Here is a 15961-nt window from a genome sequence, read left to right as displayed (position 1 = left end):
ACGAGTTAGCTACTCTTTACTGGCAGAATTTTGACATTTACTAATTGGATCCTTTCATTCGAAGGACACTGCACCTTTGTCTGTTCGATTAACAGTTTGTCAACTTCTTATTGTTATTTTTAAAGAACGACGAGCATTAAAAAGATGAATCAACTAATCTCAGTCATCCCAAGCACTCTTTGCTGGCCAGGAACCAGAGCCAAAGGGTCCCAACGCAGGAAGCTACTCCTCTTCCGCAGCTCTATCCTTAACGGCTCGGAAAATGAAGCTTGAATATTATAGAATCAGATTGTTTTTCTTTTATTTTGATCATTTCTTTGATCCTGTTGATTGTATCATATCCGTTTTCTATTTTCATTATTCCATCTTGAGTTTAGGTGATCTTAGTGTTCAGTAAAACCTCTTTGCTGGCAATAAAGATAATCTTATTTGCTGACAGATAGTGCTGGATCAACCTTTCCTTATGGGGGTCAATGTTTTATGGGAGTCACAACTTGATTACCACATTCGCCATAGTGACTGGTTGGATGTTTCAAGACTTTTAGAGGTAATTCCATCATATGCATTAACCAGTGGAAGCCTCAGTGTCAGTTTGGATGGTGTACGCTCTTCACCAGTTGACGAATATCTTCAGAAACCTCATGACTGTGGCAGTTACATATATTCTCTTGAAGAGGTGGATGCTGTTTGCATGAATGTACCGAGTGTCCAAATTTTCAGGTTTTCTGCGTACAGCATGTGCTCCACGTGGTTGCTAATGTTTATGGAGCGAGAACTTGCTAAGAAATTTATTTTTCTGAAGGATTACTGGGGAGCTACTGCTGATATTGTAGCTCTTCTGGCACAGTCAGGTTTTATTCGTGATGTGCATAAGTCTTTACCGATGGATGAGCTGGCTGAGAGCTGGTCAGACTCTGTACTAGATATTAGTGATGCTAGAACTCATCCACATTCAATCGAAGCATTTCATAAGGTTATTGTTCACTACTGTTCACAGCACAACTTGCTGAATTTTCTGGATCTTTACCTTGAGCACCACAAATTGGCTTTAAATCATGAATCAGTTTCCTGGATGCAGGATGCAACAGTGAGTAAACTTATCATTGTGTAATAATATTTTGCTTTTGTTTCGGTATCATGTGTGAATTTTCTTTTATGTGAAAACCATGGAGTTTCGATCTTATTATTGGTTGTTACTTAGCCATAATGGAGACCCATGTTCATTGATGGTTTCTGCTTTTGAAAAGCTGAAGTGTCAAAACTGACTGTTGGAACCATGTAATAGGTGATGGTCGCTTCTGTATTTGTATATTTTTATGATAACTGTTGTTAATAGTATTTAGGTTTAGTGCAATTTTAGTTGGAATAATGTCAAAACATAATGTTAATCAAGGCTTTCCTTTATTCGTGGCTGTCAAAAGACTTAATTTTCATCAAGTTACAACAATTGATTAGCCTCCTCATTAATATGATCAAATTCAGGGACTTAGACAGTAAGATAACTGGGAACAAAAAGCTGCTTGTTTTTTATATAAATTGTCATTTCAAAATGTCCACCGAAAACCTGGAAGGGAAAATGCTACTGGTAGATTCTGTAGATTGCTACTGGTATAATTGTCTTCTTTTTGCAAGCAAAGCCAAAATTATTCTTTATTAATCTTGTTTCATTCATGATCATTTTGTCTGAGAAAATGTTTCTTGATACTCCTTCCTTTTAGGTACTTATAATTGATATACTAGCTTGTTAATAGCATGTGTACTTGCTTTCTTCATTTTTAAGATTACAGTCCTTATACAGGTTTTTCGGTGGACATATTGAAATGACAATTTATATATAAGTGTTTACTCCAACCAATTTATATAGTCTCTAAACACTTTATATAAATTGTCATTTCAAAATTGTTCTCTCCAAATCAATAGCTCAAGTGCAGCAGCCACAGTAGGGAAAACTTCAAGGGCACACCCTTAGTGAATTACTCCAGTAAGGGACTCCTGTGGGAGGTGCATGCATCAGAATGTGTCAAATGACAAGCCTTTCTCTTTTATTTTTCCTACCCTGGGAAGCTGGAAGTTTTTGAAAGAAATTTGGGCCTTCAACTTCCCAGCAATCCAGACGGCCTTAGATTCTTCTTTTGTGTAGATCTCATTTTTCATTTCATTAGAGCTCTCGTTTTTGTTTACTTTTTCCTTTGACCTGTTTGTGGATAAGGGAAAATCTGCAGTGGTTAGCCTTTCTCTTTTCTTTTGTTTTTGGTTGACATCTAAGTCTTGATTTTGTCACACACAGTATATCTGAAAATCATTTTGTAGTTCTCCAGCTCTCACAGAAAAACTTGGTTCATTACTCCCAGGTGGCTTTTATTAGGTTAGCTGTATGCTAGTATAAGCCTCCATGGACCTTAGTACAGTCCTTCAGGGTGCAACTGATCAGAGAACTTCATTATTCCCCACTATGTTGTATATAAATTATGTCTATATGAAAATACTAGTGGGAGATCAAACAAGAAATTGGTCTGAAGTTCATTTGACTAGCAGACGCCTAGTTACGTTTCGATGCAACTTGCCTTTGCATCTTGCTCCCCTGAGGCCTTTTATGCCCTTTCATCCCGGAAAGCTTTTTATTATGCATCGTCTCTAGTTGCTGATTTCCTTTAAAAAGATCTATTGGTTTATAGTGCTATATATTTCCTTGTGAACTATCTTTTTGTGCGTTTTGACAGCCCAATTCACTATCCTTTTGGTTTTCCTTCTATATGATCACCAGGGAGATAACCAATGGGCAAAATGGTTGCTCTTACAAAGGGTCAAGGGAAAAGAGTATGAAGCGTCATTCTCTAATGCCCGCGCTGTTGTATCCCATAATTTGGTTGCTGGTAACAGTTTCAGCACTATGGAGATAGAAGACATAATACATACTGTTGATGACATTGCGGAAGGAGCAGGAGAAATGACAGCTTTAGCCACATTGATGTATGCTCCAATTCCGATTCAAGATTGCTTGAGCAGTGGTAGTGTTAACAGGCTCTATAGTTCTGCACAGTGTACATTGGAGAATCTTAGGCCATTCCTCCAGCGCTTCCCTACTTTGTGGCGTGCTCTAACTGCGGCATGTTTTGGACAAGATCCAACTTGCAGCATTATAAGTCCTAAACCGAAATGTGAGTAGCTACTTCACTCCTAAATCTGCTGGCCGCCTGGAAGGACCTCAAACAGTTCTCCAATGATGGCAGTTTAAGTGTTATCACATAGGCCTAACCAAAGTTGCGCCTTTTTCTGATTATCACCTTTTCCTTGTTAACTATGTGTCTTCTGCAGTATTTGGGTATTCTGATTTATTAGACTATTTGAATTGGCGCGAGAGTGTGTTCTTCTCTTCGGCACATGATACTTCACTCTCACAGATGCTTCCGTGCTGGTTCCCTAAGACTGTCCGGAGATTAATTCAGCTTTATGTACAGGTTGCCTATGATCATTCAATCGTGGTTTAACTTAATTCCTTGCTCTTTCTTAAGATTTCATGGGATGGAAATTGCACTGTAGGATCTCCAACGACTTTACACTATGGAGATACTAGTCTATCTTTGGCAGTTACTAAGTTAACTATAACCAACTCTAACGATCAAATTCTTAATGTGTGTCCATTCATGCGTGGTTGTGATCATGTTCTTTCTGTATTGGCAGGGCCCACTTGGTTGGCAATCAATTGCAGATTTGCCGGTGGGTGATCCCTCTCTTCTGAGGGACATTGTTCCTTCGGACATCAGCCCCTTGTCCTGGGAAGTTGCCATCCAGAAACACATTGAGGAGGAGCTGTATGATTCTTCATTAAAGGTAAGCAATGATTCTGTGATCATTTACTAATGTCAAGCTTTGAGATACTGTCTTTTCACGTCTCGTTTCCTTATCTAAAATTGCGGTTGTTGAAGACATAATTAAGTAAATAAAAGTGTGCTTTCTCTAATAGCTTAAGCTTTTAGTTGAGATGATCCCATTCTTCAACATGATACTAGATCAGGTAGAATTCATGGATTTAAGTCTCGCAGCCACCTATATTCAAAAAGAATTTTCACGTGCTTGGTCCGTAAAAAAAAATCAGGCCTGCATGCAAGGAGATGCGTGGAAGAGATAATTAAGTAAATATAAGTATGCTTGCTCTAACAGCTTAAGCTTTCAGATGAAATGGTCACACTCAAAGGCCTGTTTGAGGCATGCTTAATCCTTGATGCAACTCAAGCTAGTTGTTGTGTGTCGCTTAACGGCCATTTAGTGCGGGCACTACGCTCACCTCAATGTCTACGGGCTCTATCTTAAAGGGAGACAACGCTAAACAATAAAGATAGAAAACAAATCGATTTATTAATTTATGAGGAAACTTTATGGATGAATTTAGTAGTAATTATGGTGTGAAATTTGAATTTTGTAAAAATTAATCACTAATCTGAGTTAGAAATTTAAAATAGTTTTTTCTTTATCAAGAAATTTAAAATGGGTTTTGAACTTGCCGATATGGTTATTATTTATGTTGTAATTAATTTCGATGCTTTAAAGCTTTGTCCATGTGAGAAACTCGGAAAATTATATTATTGATATTAATTGTAATACAATGAACCGTATTTATAAGTACACATAATATATAACCTACTCCTATTACATACGGGACTTGGTATATTCACAAAGCTATTCTAACACTCCCCTCAAGCTGGTGCATTCAAATCATATGTACCGAGCTTGTTACATATATAACTAATACGAGGACTGGTGAGGGATTTGGTGAAAATATCTGCAAGCTGATCATTCGACTTCACAAACTTTGTAGTAATATCTCCTGAGAGTATCTTTTCTCTGACGAAGTGATAGTCAATCTCAATATGTTTAGTTCTCTCATGTAACACCGGATTCAATGCAATATGAAGAGCAGCTTGATTATCACATACAAGTTTCATTTGGCTGATCTCACCAAATTTCAACTCTTTGAGCAACTGTTTGATCCAAACTAGCTCACATGTTGCTATAGCCATTGCTCGATATTCTGCTTCTGCACTAGACCGAGCAACGACATTCTGTTTCTTGCTCTTCCAAGGCACCAAGTTACCTTCTACTAAAACACAATATCCAGACGTAGAACGTCTATCAGAAGGTGATCCTGCCCAATCAACATCTGAGTATCCACGATCTGCTCATGGCCTCGATCCTCAAATAGTAGTCCTTTGTCTGGAGCTGATTTTATATACCGAAGAATGCGAACAACTGTATCCCAATGACTATCACAGGGAGAATCCATAAACTGACTTACAACACTCACAGGAAAGGAAATGTAAGGTCTAGTCACTGTGAGGTAATTTTATTTACCAACCAGCTACCTATATCTTGCAGGATCGCTAAGCGGCTCCCCCTGCGCTGGCAGAAGTTCAGAATTCGGATCCATAGGAGTGTCAACAGGTCTACAGCCTATCATTCCTGTCTCTTCAAGAATGTCTAAGGCATACTTCCGTTGTGAGATCACAATACCTGAGCTAGGCTGAGCGACCTCAATACCTAAAAAATACTTTAATTTGCCCAGATCCTTAGTCTGAAAGTGCTGAAAGAGATGTTGCTTCAACTTAGTAATACCATCCTGATCATTGTCGGTGATAACAATATCATCAACATAAACCACCAGATAAATACAGAGATTTGAAGCAGAATGCAGATAAAACATAGAGTGATCAACTTCACTACGAGTCATGCTAACCTTCTGAATAACTGTGCTGAACTTACCAAAGCAAGCTCGAGGAGATTGCTTTAGACCATAGAGGGACCGGCACAACCAACACACAAGGCCACTGGACTCCCCCTGAGCAACAAAACCAGGTGGTTGCTCCATATAAACCTCTTCCTCAAGGTCACCGTAAAGAAAAGCATTCTTAATGTCCAACTGATAGAGAGGCCAATGGCGAACAACAGCCATAGATAGAAAAAGGCAGACTGATGCTATTTTAGCCACAGGAGAGAAAGTATCACTGTAATCAAGCCCAAATATCTGAGTATACCCTTTGGCAACAAGACGAGCCTTAAGTCGATCAACCTGGCCATTTGGACCAACTTTGACTGCATACACTCAGCGACAACTAACAGTCGATTTACCTGAAGGAAGAGGAACAAGCTCCCAAGTACCACTCGTATGTAAAGCAGACATCTCGTCAATCATAGCTTGTCGCCATCCTAGATGAGACAGTGCTTCACCTGTAGACTTAGGGATGAAAATAGAGGACAAAGATGATACAAATGCACAATGGGGTAATGATAGACGATGATATTTTAAACCGACATAATGGGGATTAGGATTAAGTGTAGACCGTATTCCTTTCCGTTGTGCAATCGGTTGACTAAGAGAAGACAAGTCCGCAGTATTAGCAGGGTCAGGTGCAGGACGTGAATCAGATAGGCCTGATGCTGGGCGTGAACGACGATGATAAGTCAGAAGTGGTGGAGCTGCAGAAGGTTGCACTGGGCTAGGTGGTGGAGCTGCAGAAGGTTGAACTGGACTAGGTGGTGGAACTGGAGCTATAGGTGGTGGAGCTGCAACTGGAGCTGTAGGTGGTGGAGCTGGAGTTGTAGAGGAAGATGAATGGGAGATAGTGACTGAATCTCCAAAAGATGGAATTGGTAGCACCTCAGAAACATCTAAGTGATTACCTGGACCTGTGAAGTATGATTGAGTTTCAAAGAAGGTAACATCAGCGGACATAAGGTACCGTTAGAGGTCAGGAGAATAGCATCGATACCCTTTTTGCGTTCTCGAGTAACCCCAGAAATACGCATTTAAGAGCACAAGGAGCTAACTTATCTTTTCTTGGAGTAAGGTTATGAACAAAACACGTGCTCCCAAAGACACGGGGTGGAAGAGAGAACAAAGGTAAGTGGGGAAACATGACAAAGAATGGAACTTGATTCTGGATAGCTGAAGATGGCATACGATTAATAAGATAGCAAGATGTAAGAACTGCATCCCCCCAAAAACGCAACGGAACATGAGACTATATGAGTATGGTACGAGCAGCTTCAATAAGATGTCTATTCTTTCTTTCAGCTACCCCATTTTATTGAGGTGTGTACGGACAAGATGTTTGATGAATAATTCCATGAGAGTTCATAAACTGCTGAAATGAAGAAGACAAATACTCTAGGGCATTATCACTACGAAATGTGCGGATAGAAACCCCAAATTGATTTTGAATCTCAGCGTGGAAGGTCTGGAAAATAGAAAACAACTCAGATCGATTTTTCATCAAAAATATCCAAGTGCACATGGAATAAGCATCAATGAAACTGACAAAGTAGCGGAATCCCAAAGTAGAACTGACCCGACTAGGACCCCAAACATCTGAATGGACAAGTGAGATAAACCAGGTACCATTTTCTGAAGTTTTGACGAACTGGGATGTCCCAACCGTTTATGTAATAAATTCGGTGAATCAGTAACAAGACAAGTTGTTGAAGGAAGACAAGATGTGAGTCCATGTGATTTTGCAAGGATAAGGTAATAAAGTTCATCTGATTCAAGCCTGGTACCAATAATCCGCCTTGTACTACGTTCCTGTATAAAAACAAGGTCATCAAGACATAAAACACAGCATTTAAGTGATTTAGCTAAGCGACTAACAACTATGAGATTAAAGGGACTACCGGGAACATAAAGAACCGAATCTAAAGGTAAGGAAGGTAGTGGACTTGCTTGACCTATTCCAGCTGCCCTGGTTTGAGACCCGTTGGAGAGATTGAGAACATGAAATAGTAGAAAGAGATTTGTTACCAGAAATATGATCAGATGCACTTGAATCAATGACCCAAGACTCAGAGGTGGAAGATTGGGAGACACAAGTCACGCTACTATCTGTTTGAACAACGGAAGCTATCCCTGAAGATGTCTGTTTACTTGCTTTGTATTGAAGGAGCTCAATATAATCCGGTAAAGAAACCATCTGGATTGCATTGGATCCAACAGATTGTGAGTCAAAGGCTTCTGATACGAATGCCATTATAATGTTTACGCCGGAAAAGCAATTTTTTTTTGGGAATTACTGATCACGCCGGAAAAATATAAAAGTGGTCGGAATTTGATTTGAATTAGATGGGTAGGCTCGGAATTGTGAGGAGAGCAGACTGTCCTGAAGAAGTTTTGCGAAAGTGGCCGGAATCTGCAAATAGTCGCTGGAAAATACAAAAAGTTGTCGGAATTTGGTGTAACTTGGACTGATAGGCGCGGAATCACCTCGCGAGCCAACTGTCCAAAAGGAGTTTCGCCAAAAACTGGCCGGAAAAGGGTTCATGCGCCGGCGCGTGTGACTGACGCGTCGCCGGCGCCGGAGGTTCTAGTCGCGCATGACGGCACGTTATAGGTCTTCTGCCGGTTTGGTTTCTTGGGCTTTGGTCGCCGGAGCCTTCCGAGTATGTTAGTGGTGTTGGTTTTAGCACAATACACACCAACGAGGAGGTGACACGATCAGATCTGGAAAAAAGTCGTCGGAAGTTGATGCACGACTACTGTCCGACCTTTCCGGAATTTTTCACGGGTGCTCTGATATCATGTGAGAATTAATAACTCGGAAAATTATATTATTGATATTAATTGTAATACAATGAACCCTATTTATAATTACACATAATATATAACCTAATCCTATTACATACAGAACTTGAACTAATTACATATATATTCACAAGGCTATTCTAACAGTCCATATAATTATTGTTAGTTTTGGGAATATTATGTATGTATATTGTTTAGAATCAACAACGGAGATATTGTTGTATAAGAACAAAGATGATATCCAGAATTGTAACAACTATAGGAGTATCAAGTTGCTTAGCCATACTATGAAAGTGTGGGAGAGAGTGGTGGAAGTGAGGGTGTGGAAGTTAGTGTCTATATCTGAGAACTAATTCGGATTCATGCTAGGTCGTTATCCATCTTATTAGGAGGTTGGTGGAAGAGTACAAGGATATGAGGAAGGATTTGTACATGGTGTTTATTAACCTAGAGAAAGCGTATGACAAGGTCCCTAGGGAGATTTTTTTGGAGATGCTTGGAGGTAAAAGGTGTTCTGGTAGTATACATTAGGGTGATTAAAGACATGTAAGATGGAGCTAAGACTCGGGTTAGGACAATGGGAGAAGACTCATAGCATTTTTCGGTGGTTCTGGGGTTACACCAAGGATCTGCGCCCAGCCTGTTCTTATTTGCATTGACCATAGACGCACTGACACACCATATTCAAGGGGAGGTATCGTGGTGTATGTTATTTGCTGATGATATAGTTCTGATTGATGAGATGTGAGGCGGTGTTGATGAGAGGTTGGAGGTTTGGAGACAGACCCTTGAGAAGATTTCAAGTTGAGTAGGACAAAGACATAATACTTAGGGTGCAAGTTCAGCGATGCAACGGGGGGAGTGGACATGGACGTAAGGCATGATTCACGAGTTATCCCCAACATAGGAAGTTTCAAGTATCTTGGTTCAGTTATCCAGAGGAATGGGGGGATCGACGAGGATGTCACACATCGTTTATGGCAAAGTGGATAAAGTGGAGGTTAGCATCTGGCGTCTTGTGTGACAAGAAGGTGTCACCGGAACTTAAAGGTAAGTTTTATAGAGTTATGGTTAGACCAGCCATGTTGTATGGGGCAGAGTGGTAGCCAGTCAAGAATCCCATATACAGAAGATGAAGTAGCAGAAATGAGGATGTTGAGATGGATGTGCGGGCACACTAGGTTGGATAAGATTAAGAATGAAGATATTTGGGCGAAGGTGGGCATAGCTCCCTTGAAAGACAAAATGCGGGAAGTGAGGCTTAAATGGTTCGGGCACGTGCAAAGAAGAAGCCTAGATGCCCCGGTTAGGAGGTGCGATCAGTTGGCCTTGGTGAGTATGAGGAGAGGTAGAGGGCGGCCTAAGAAGTATTGGAGAGAGGTGATCAGGCGGGACATGACGCGACTCCAACTACTAAGGACATGTCCCTTGATAGGACCCTGTGGAGGTCGAGCATTAGGGTTGTAGGTTAGGAGGTAGTTGAGCGTTTTTCTTCTCCGTACGGGGTATAAGACTAGTTTGTTAGTGTCTTGTTTTCGTATGCTAGTGATACGTGTTGTGTTCTTACTATTTTTTCGCTCCAGTTTTCTAGTACTTTTCCATTTATTTTTCTGATTCTATTGTCTCTTTTCATCTTCTTGTTCTGAGGGTCTATCAGAAACAACCTTTATACCCCACAGGGTAGGAGTAAGGTCTGCATGCACACTACCTTTCCCAGACCCCACTTATGGAATTATATTGGGTTGTTATTTGTTGTTTGTTGTTGTTGGTCTTTATTTACCCATGAGAAAAAAGAAAATTATGCAGTCTTGATTTCTTTACTAGTTTAGAATAGGTTTATGTACTATTTAAACAACCCATATATAGCTTAGGGAGAATCATTGTGAAACTTCTCATTTGTTTCTCTCGTGTATTTATTTCTCTCATGGTACCAGAGCATATCATGAGAAAATAGTCATTGTGTAGACCAGCGACATAACAGGAGAGAACTCCCGTTACCGAGCCCTTTCCAGCAACTACATATACTGCTCTGAGGTGTTGTTGCTTTCCGGAGGCACTACACATATAACAGTGCCACCGGTAAGGTCGAAACCTCGTGCGATCCTAGCGTAGAAATTTCTGCTGCCGTAGGGTCATCCACATACCTCCACTCGCTACCCGCAATTCTATTTTTCCAGCGTCACCCACTGATGCATGCGGGCATTTTTAGCCATTTTTAGCCATTTTTCGGCCATTGTTTTAGTTGCTTGCCTCTTGATTCCGATTTTACCCATCCATCAAGTTTTGCAAACTATACCCTTTTCCGACAAAGATTTGATAAGACTCCAGGAAAGGTGTCGCTGGCCAGGCCATTTTCCATCTCTGAAGGTCGACCAGCTTTCTGGCGAATTGACAATTCCAACATATCAAAGGACAACTTTATTCCTAGTTTAGTCTAGTGACTATCATATTATCTTCGCTATAAGATATTCTTGACACATTCTGAAATTATTATTTTTGAGAACATATGTTCATTTATGTTGACAAGAATTGAAAACCGTGGCCGCATAAGTATAAAGTCTCGTGATTTGAACTGTTAGAAGGTTCCTTCATCTTAATCAGGTAATATAGTGAGTTTTTTAAGTACAAGGAGGTACGTAAGTAGGCATTTTTACAAAAAGTATATGTTTTCCAAGTTGGTAATCGTGTATCTTAACTTTCCTTTCTTAGGCCTCATTTGTTTGCACTTAATAGAGGTCTGAATCTTAATCATTTAGATTTCAGATATTAATTCCGTTTGTTTTTTAAGTATGAATCTTAATTATTCAGATCTTAATCATTAAATGTGTTTGTTTTTTTATTTCGCAACCACTTAACGGGTTTGAATAGGTCTGAGTGATTAAAATCTATAAGAAAGACATAATTTCATCAAGATGCTATCATTCATATTCACTACTAACCTCCGCCATCACCCACCATTATTACCTGCCACCGTGCACTACACCACCACCATCGACCACCACCATACTCATACGCCACCACCATCCTTAACCATAGCCGTCACCACTATCATTATTGACTACCATCACCCACAAACCCACCATTATCGACTACCACCACCCGCCACTCCCACTATTATCAACTAACCCCACCACTATCATCCTCAACCACAACCACCCATCCACCCACCTTAACACCATCATGACACATAGCCGCTAATGTCCACTATTATAAATTACCACCAACTTCCTCAACCACAACTACCACTACCAATCACCATGAGCTACTACCCAAAACCACCACTATTAACCAAAATCGCCACCAACCACCGCCTCCCGTCGGCATCCATAAGCGCCACCGTTAGCCATCACCACCACCACTAATTACCATGTTATTTTAAAAAAATATTTGTTAATAGAATATTAAATTAATTAGTATTTTATTGGAATTTTCTATTTATTAAATTTTAACTAAGAATTAATTTATTCATTCAGATGTTAAAAAAATACACAGTCTTAATCATTTAGTATTCAGATATTAATACACATCTTAAATATTCAAATCTGTATTCAGATTCAGACGTTTTAATTTTAATACACATCTTAATATCCAGATGTGCATACTGACTCAGACGTGTTAATCTTTTAAAAAAAACAAATGAGGCCTTAATCTTCCATTATTAGACCTTGGATCATTGACTCAGAAGCCTTATATCATATTTCTGGCAACTATTATTTTTCCTTTTTTAGTTCTTATTCTTAGTCTACTGTTTCATCAACCATTAATGAATCCGATACCATGGCAACCGATGTAGGTCAAGCTAGATTCCTTCTTTTGACTTTAAACTCAGATCTTTATGTTCTTGGTTTTACCTTTTAATCTAATATCCATTAGTCGTTTGTCGCAGTCTCTTAATTTTTCAATTATCTTTCTCAATAACTTTGTTGGAATACAATATCACACTACGACATGGATCATTGGTACTAAACGTGAGTCATATGGTCTTCACTGGTACTACCTTAATCTTCCAAGATCACTCCAGTTACAGACTCTCCTGAGTTACTTCATAGACAATTCAGACATTCCAGTTTGTCTAAACTTAAAAAATGGTTCCTATTTGTCTCACGTATCTACCTTAAAATATGAGTTATGTTAATTTGGTATGCATACTCGTTCTTCCTCCCTTCGTCATTCTATTCTTTCTCGTGTCTCCGGGAGCACATGTTATGTTCATAACCTAATTATTGGTAAAGGTAAATTAGCCCCTCCTACTTTCCAATGTGTGCTCCTTGGTAAATTCGAGTTCAGAAGAGATATCTGTGAACAAAATAGAAAGAATAACCTGTGTTTTCATTCCAAGAGGTGAGCAATATAAATACATGTACATCAGATGCTAACTAAGAAAAGAAATAAAAGACATTCCTACAAATCTGCTATTTATGTACAAGAAAGAATCTACATTCATTCTATAATAAGTGTCTAGATTCATTCTATAACACTCCCCCTCAAGATGGAGCATATATGTTGATCATGCCCAACTTGTTACAAAGGTAACCAATTCGAGTACCATTCAATGCTTTAGTGAACAAATCAGCTAGTTGCTCTCCTGTCTTCACGTAGGCAGTGGAAATCAAGTTCTCTTGAATTTTCTCACGAATAAAATGACAATCAACTTCAATATGCTTGGTTCTTTCATGATACACTGGATTTGAGGCAATATGGAGCGCAACTTGATTGTCACGCTAGAGCTTTGATGGAGTAGGATGCTTCAACCCTATTTCAGTTAAAAGATGGTGTATCCACATTATCTCACATGTTGATTGTGCCATAGCTCTATACTCTGATTGTGCACTGGACCGAGATACAACATTCTGTTTCTTACTTCTCCATGATATCAAGTTTCCACCAACAAATACACAGTAGCCAGTAGTAGATCTTCTGTCAATCTTGGATCCAGCCCAATCTGCATCTGCAAAACAATCAATGCAGGAATGCCCGTGGTTGCTATATAATATGCCAAGTCCAGGAGCTCTTTTTAAGTAACATAGGATCTGCTCCAAAGCCTCCCAATGTTTGATTGTGGGCGCGGACATGAATTGGCTAACCATACTTACTGCAAAAGCAATATCTGGACGAGTCACAGTGAGATAGTTTAATCTCCCAACTAACCTCCTGTATCTATCCGGATCATTAAATGGCTCGCCATCATCTTTCATAAGATGCAAATTAGGAACCACTGGAGTACTGCAAGGCTTGGCAGCCAACTTACCAGTTTCTGCCAGTAAGTCAAGAATATACTTTCGTTGAGATAGAAAAATTCCCTTCTTGCTTCTAGTTACTTCTACTCCCAAGAAATATTTCAATTGTCCCAAGTCTTTTGTATGAAACTTAGTGTGCAAGAAAGACTTGAGAGAAAAATTCATGCAGTCACTTCCTGTAATCACAATGTCATCAACATATACAACAAGGAAAATAGATCCAGCTGTTGATTGCCCGTAGAAGACTGAATGATCACATTTGCTCTTTTTTAGCCCAAATTCTTGAACTACCTCACTAAATTTACCAAACCAAGCCCGGGGACTCTGCTTCAAGCCATATAAGGACTTCTTTAAATGACAGACCTTTCCATACTCCCCCTGAGCAACAAAACCAGGTGGTTGCTCCATATACACCTCTTCATGAAGATCACCATGAAGAAATGTGTTCTTAATATCCAATTGATGCAAAGGCCAATTCTCTGAAGCTGCTAGAGAAATGAACAAGCGGACAGAAGTAAGTTTGGCAACCGGAGAGAATGTGTCTGAATAATCCACTCCATAAGTCTGAGCATACCCTTTGGCCACAAGTCTGGCCTTAAGTCTTGCCACAGAAGCCATCTGGATTAACTTTGACCGTGAAGACCCATTTGCATCCCACTGCTTTCTTTCCACTAGGTAAATTCGCTAAATCCCAAGTATGGTTTTCCTCTAAGGCATGTATTTCCTCAAGCATTGCTTCAGACCATCCAGGATGATTCAAAGCCTCTTTCACCGTTTTGGGTATAGATATAGAGTTCAGAGACGCAATCAAAGATCTAGACGCGGGGGATAAGTGGTTGTAGGAAACAAAATTAGCAATAGAATGTGTGGATTTGCAAGTACGTGTACCTTTGCGTAAAGCAATGGGAAGGTTAAGGTCTTCTGGAGGATCAGGCGGAAGAGGAACAGATGACAAAGGAACTGGTGCAGGTGACGTATCATTTGTCTCTCGCCTGCGCGAGTAAACTTGAACAATTGGTGGTCTTGCTAACACGATTGGAGCAGGTGTTGAAAGCACAATAGTCGGTTGGTGCTCGATAGAAGAGCTAGGAGATGAAGGAACATCATCTGATTGCTCTGTCAAAGTACGAGTAACCTGATATACTAGCCACTCATCTTCCCCCCGACTTGTAGAGATGGGAGGTGCATAGAAGAATGGTATAGTCTCTGAAAACACCACATCAATTGACACCATATATTTGCCAAGTTCAGTAGAATAACATCGATACCCCTTCTGAAGGCGAGAATAACCAAGAAAAACACACTTCAATGCCTTGGGATCCAACTTGGTAACAGATGGTCGAACATCTCGAACATAACATGTGCTTCCAAACACCTTAGGTTCCACAGGAAATGACTTATTTGGAAAAAGAATACTGTAAGGCATATTACCTCCAAGCACAATAGATGGCATGCGATTAATCAAAAAACAAGCCGTGGAGACCGCATCAGCCCAGAACTGTTTAGGAACTTTCATTTGGAACAGAAGTGCCCGAGCTGTCTCAAGTAGATGCCTATTCTTCCTTTCAGCAACTCCGTTTTGAGAGGGTGTATCAACACATGAAGACTGATGTAGTACACCATGTTGTCTCATGTAGGACTGAAATAACTCTGACATGTATTCTTTAGCATTATCACTCCTTAGAATACGGACCGAAGCATTGAATTGAGTTTTGACTTCAGCACAAAAGGCAGAAAAGTGAGTAAACACTTCAGAGCGACTCTTCATAAAGTAAATCCAAGTCATTCGGGAAAAATCATCTACAAAAGTGACAAAATACTTATGTTCAGTTTTAGAAACAACAGGACATGGTCCCCAAACATCAGAATGAACTAACTCAAAAGATGACTCAGCTCGCTTGTTAACCCTTGGACCTAACGAGATGCGATGATGTTTTGCAAATCGACATGACTCACAATCCAATGAAGAAATATTCTGAAACTGAGGACAGAGCTTCTTCAACAAAAGCAAAGAAGGATGCCCCAATCGACAATGTGCTTCAAAAGGAGACACGATACTAGAGCATGCAATAGACTGTGGCTCCCATTCATCAAGGATATAGAGATCACCAAATAAATACCCTTTACCAATAATTTGCTTCGTCGTAAGATCAAG

General features: G+C 39.8%; 1 protein-coding gene across 2 annotated transcripts in view; it reads left to right on the top strand.

Annotated features, from left to right (window-relative positions):
• LOC104239178 (uncharacterized) overlaps positions 1 to 15961 on the top strand; it is a 52375-nt gene that overhangs the window by 15562 nt on the left and 20852 nt on the right. For both annotated transcript variants that reach the window (XM_009793737.2, XM_009793738.2), the window contains 4 exons: positions 440 to 1087; positions 2765 to 3158; positions 3316 to 3458; positions 3682 to 3831. In XM_009793737.2, coding sequence (XP_009792039.1) covers positions 440 to 1087; positions 2765 to 3158; positions 3316 to 3458; positions 3682 to 3831 — 1335 coding nt within the window. The remainder of the gene's footprint in view (positions 1 to 439; positions 1088 to 2764; positions 3159 to 3315; positions 3459 to 3681; positions 3832 to 15961) is intronic.

The sequence above is a fragment of the Nicotiana sylvestris genome, chromosome 5 (genome assembly GCF_000393655.2).
Source record: "Nicotiana sylvestris chromosome 5, ASM39365v2, whole genome shotgun sequence".
Classification (NCBI taxonomy): domain Eukaryota; kingdom Viridiplantae; phylum Streptophyta; class Magnoliopsida; order Solanales; family Solanaceae; genus Nicotiana; species Nicotiana sylvestris.
This window is presented reverse-complemented; position numbering and strand designations above follow the sequence as displayed.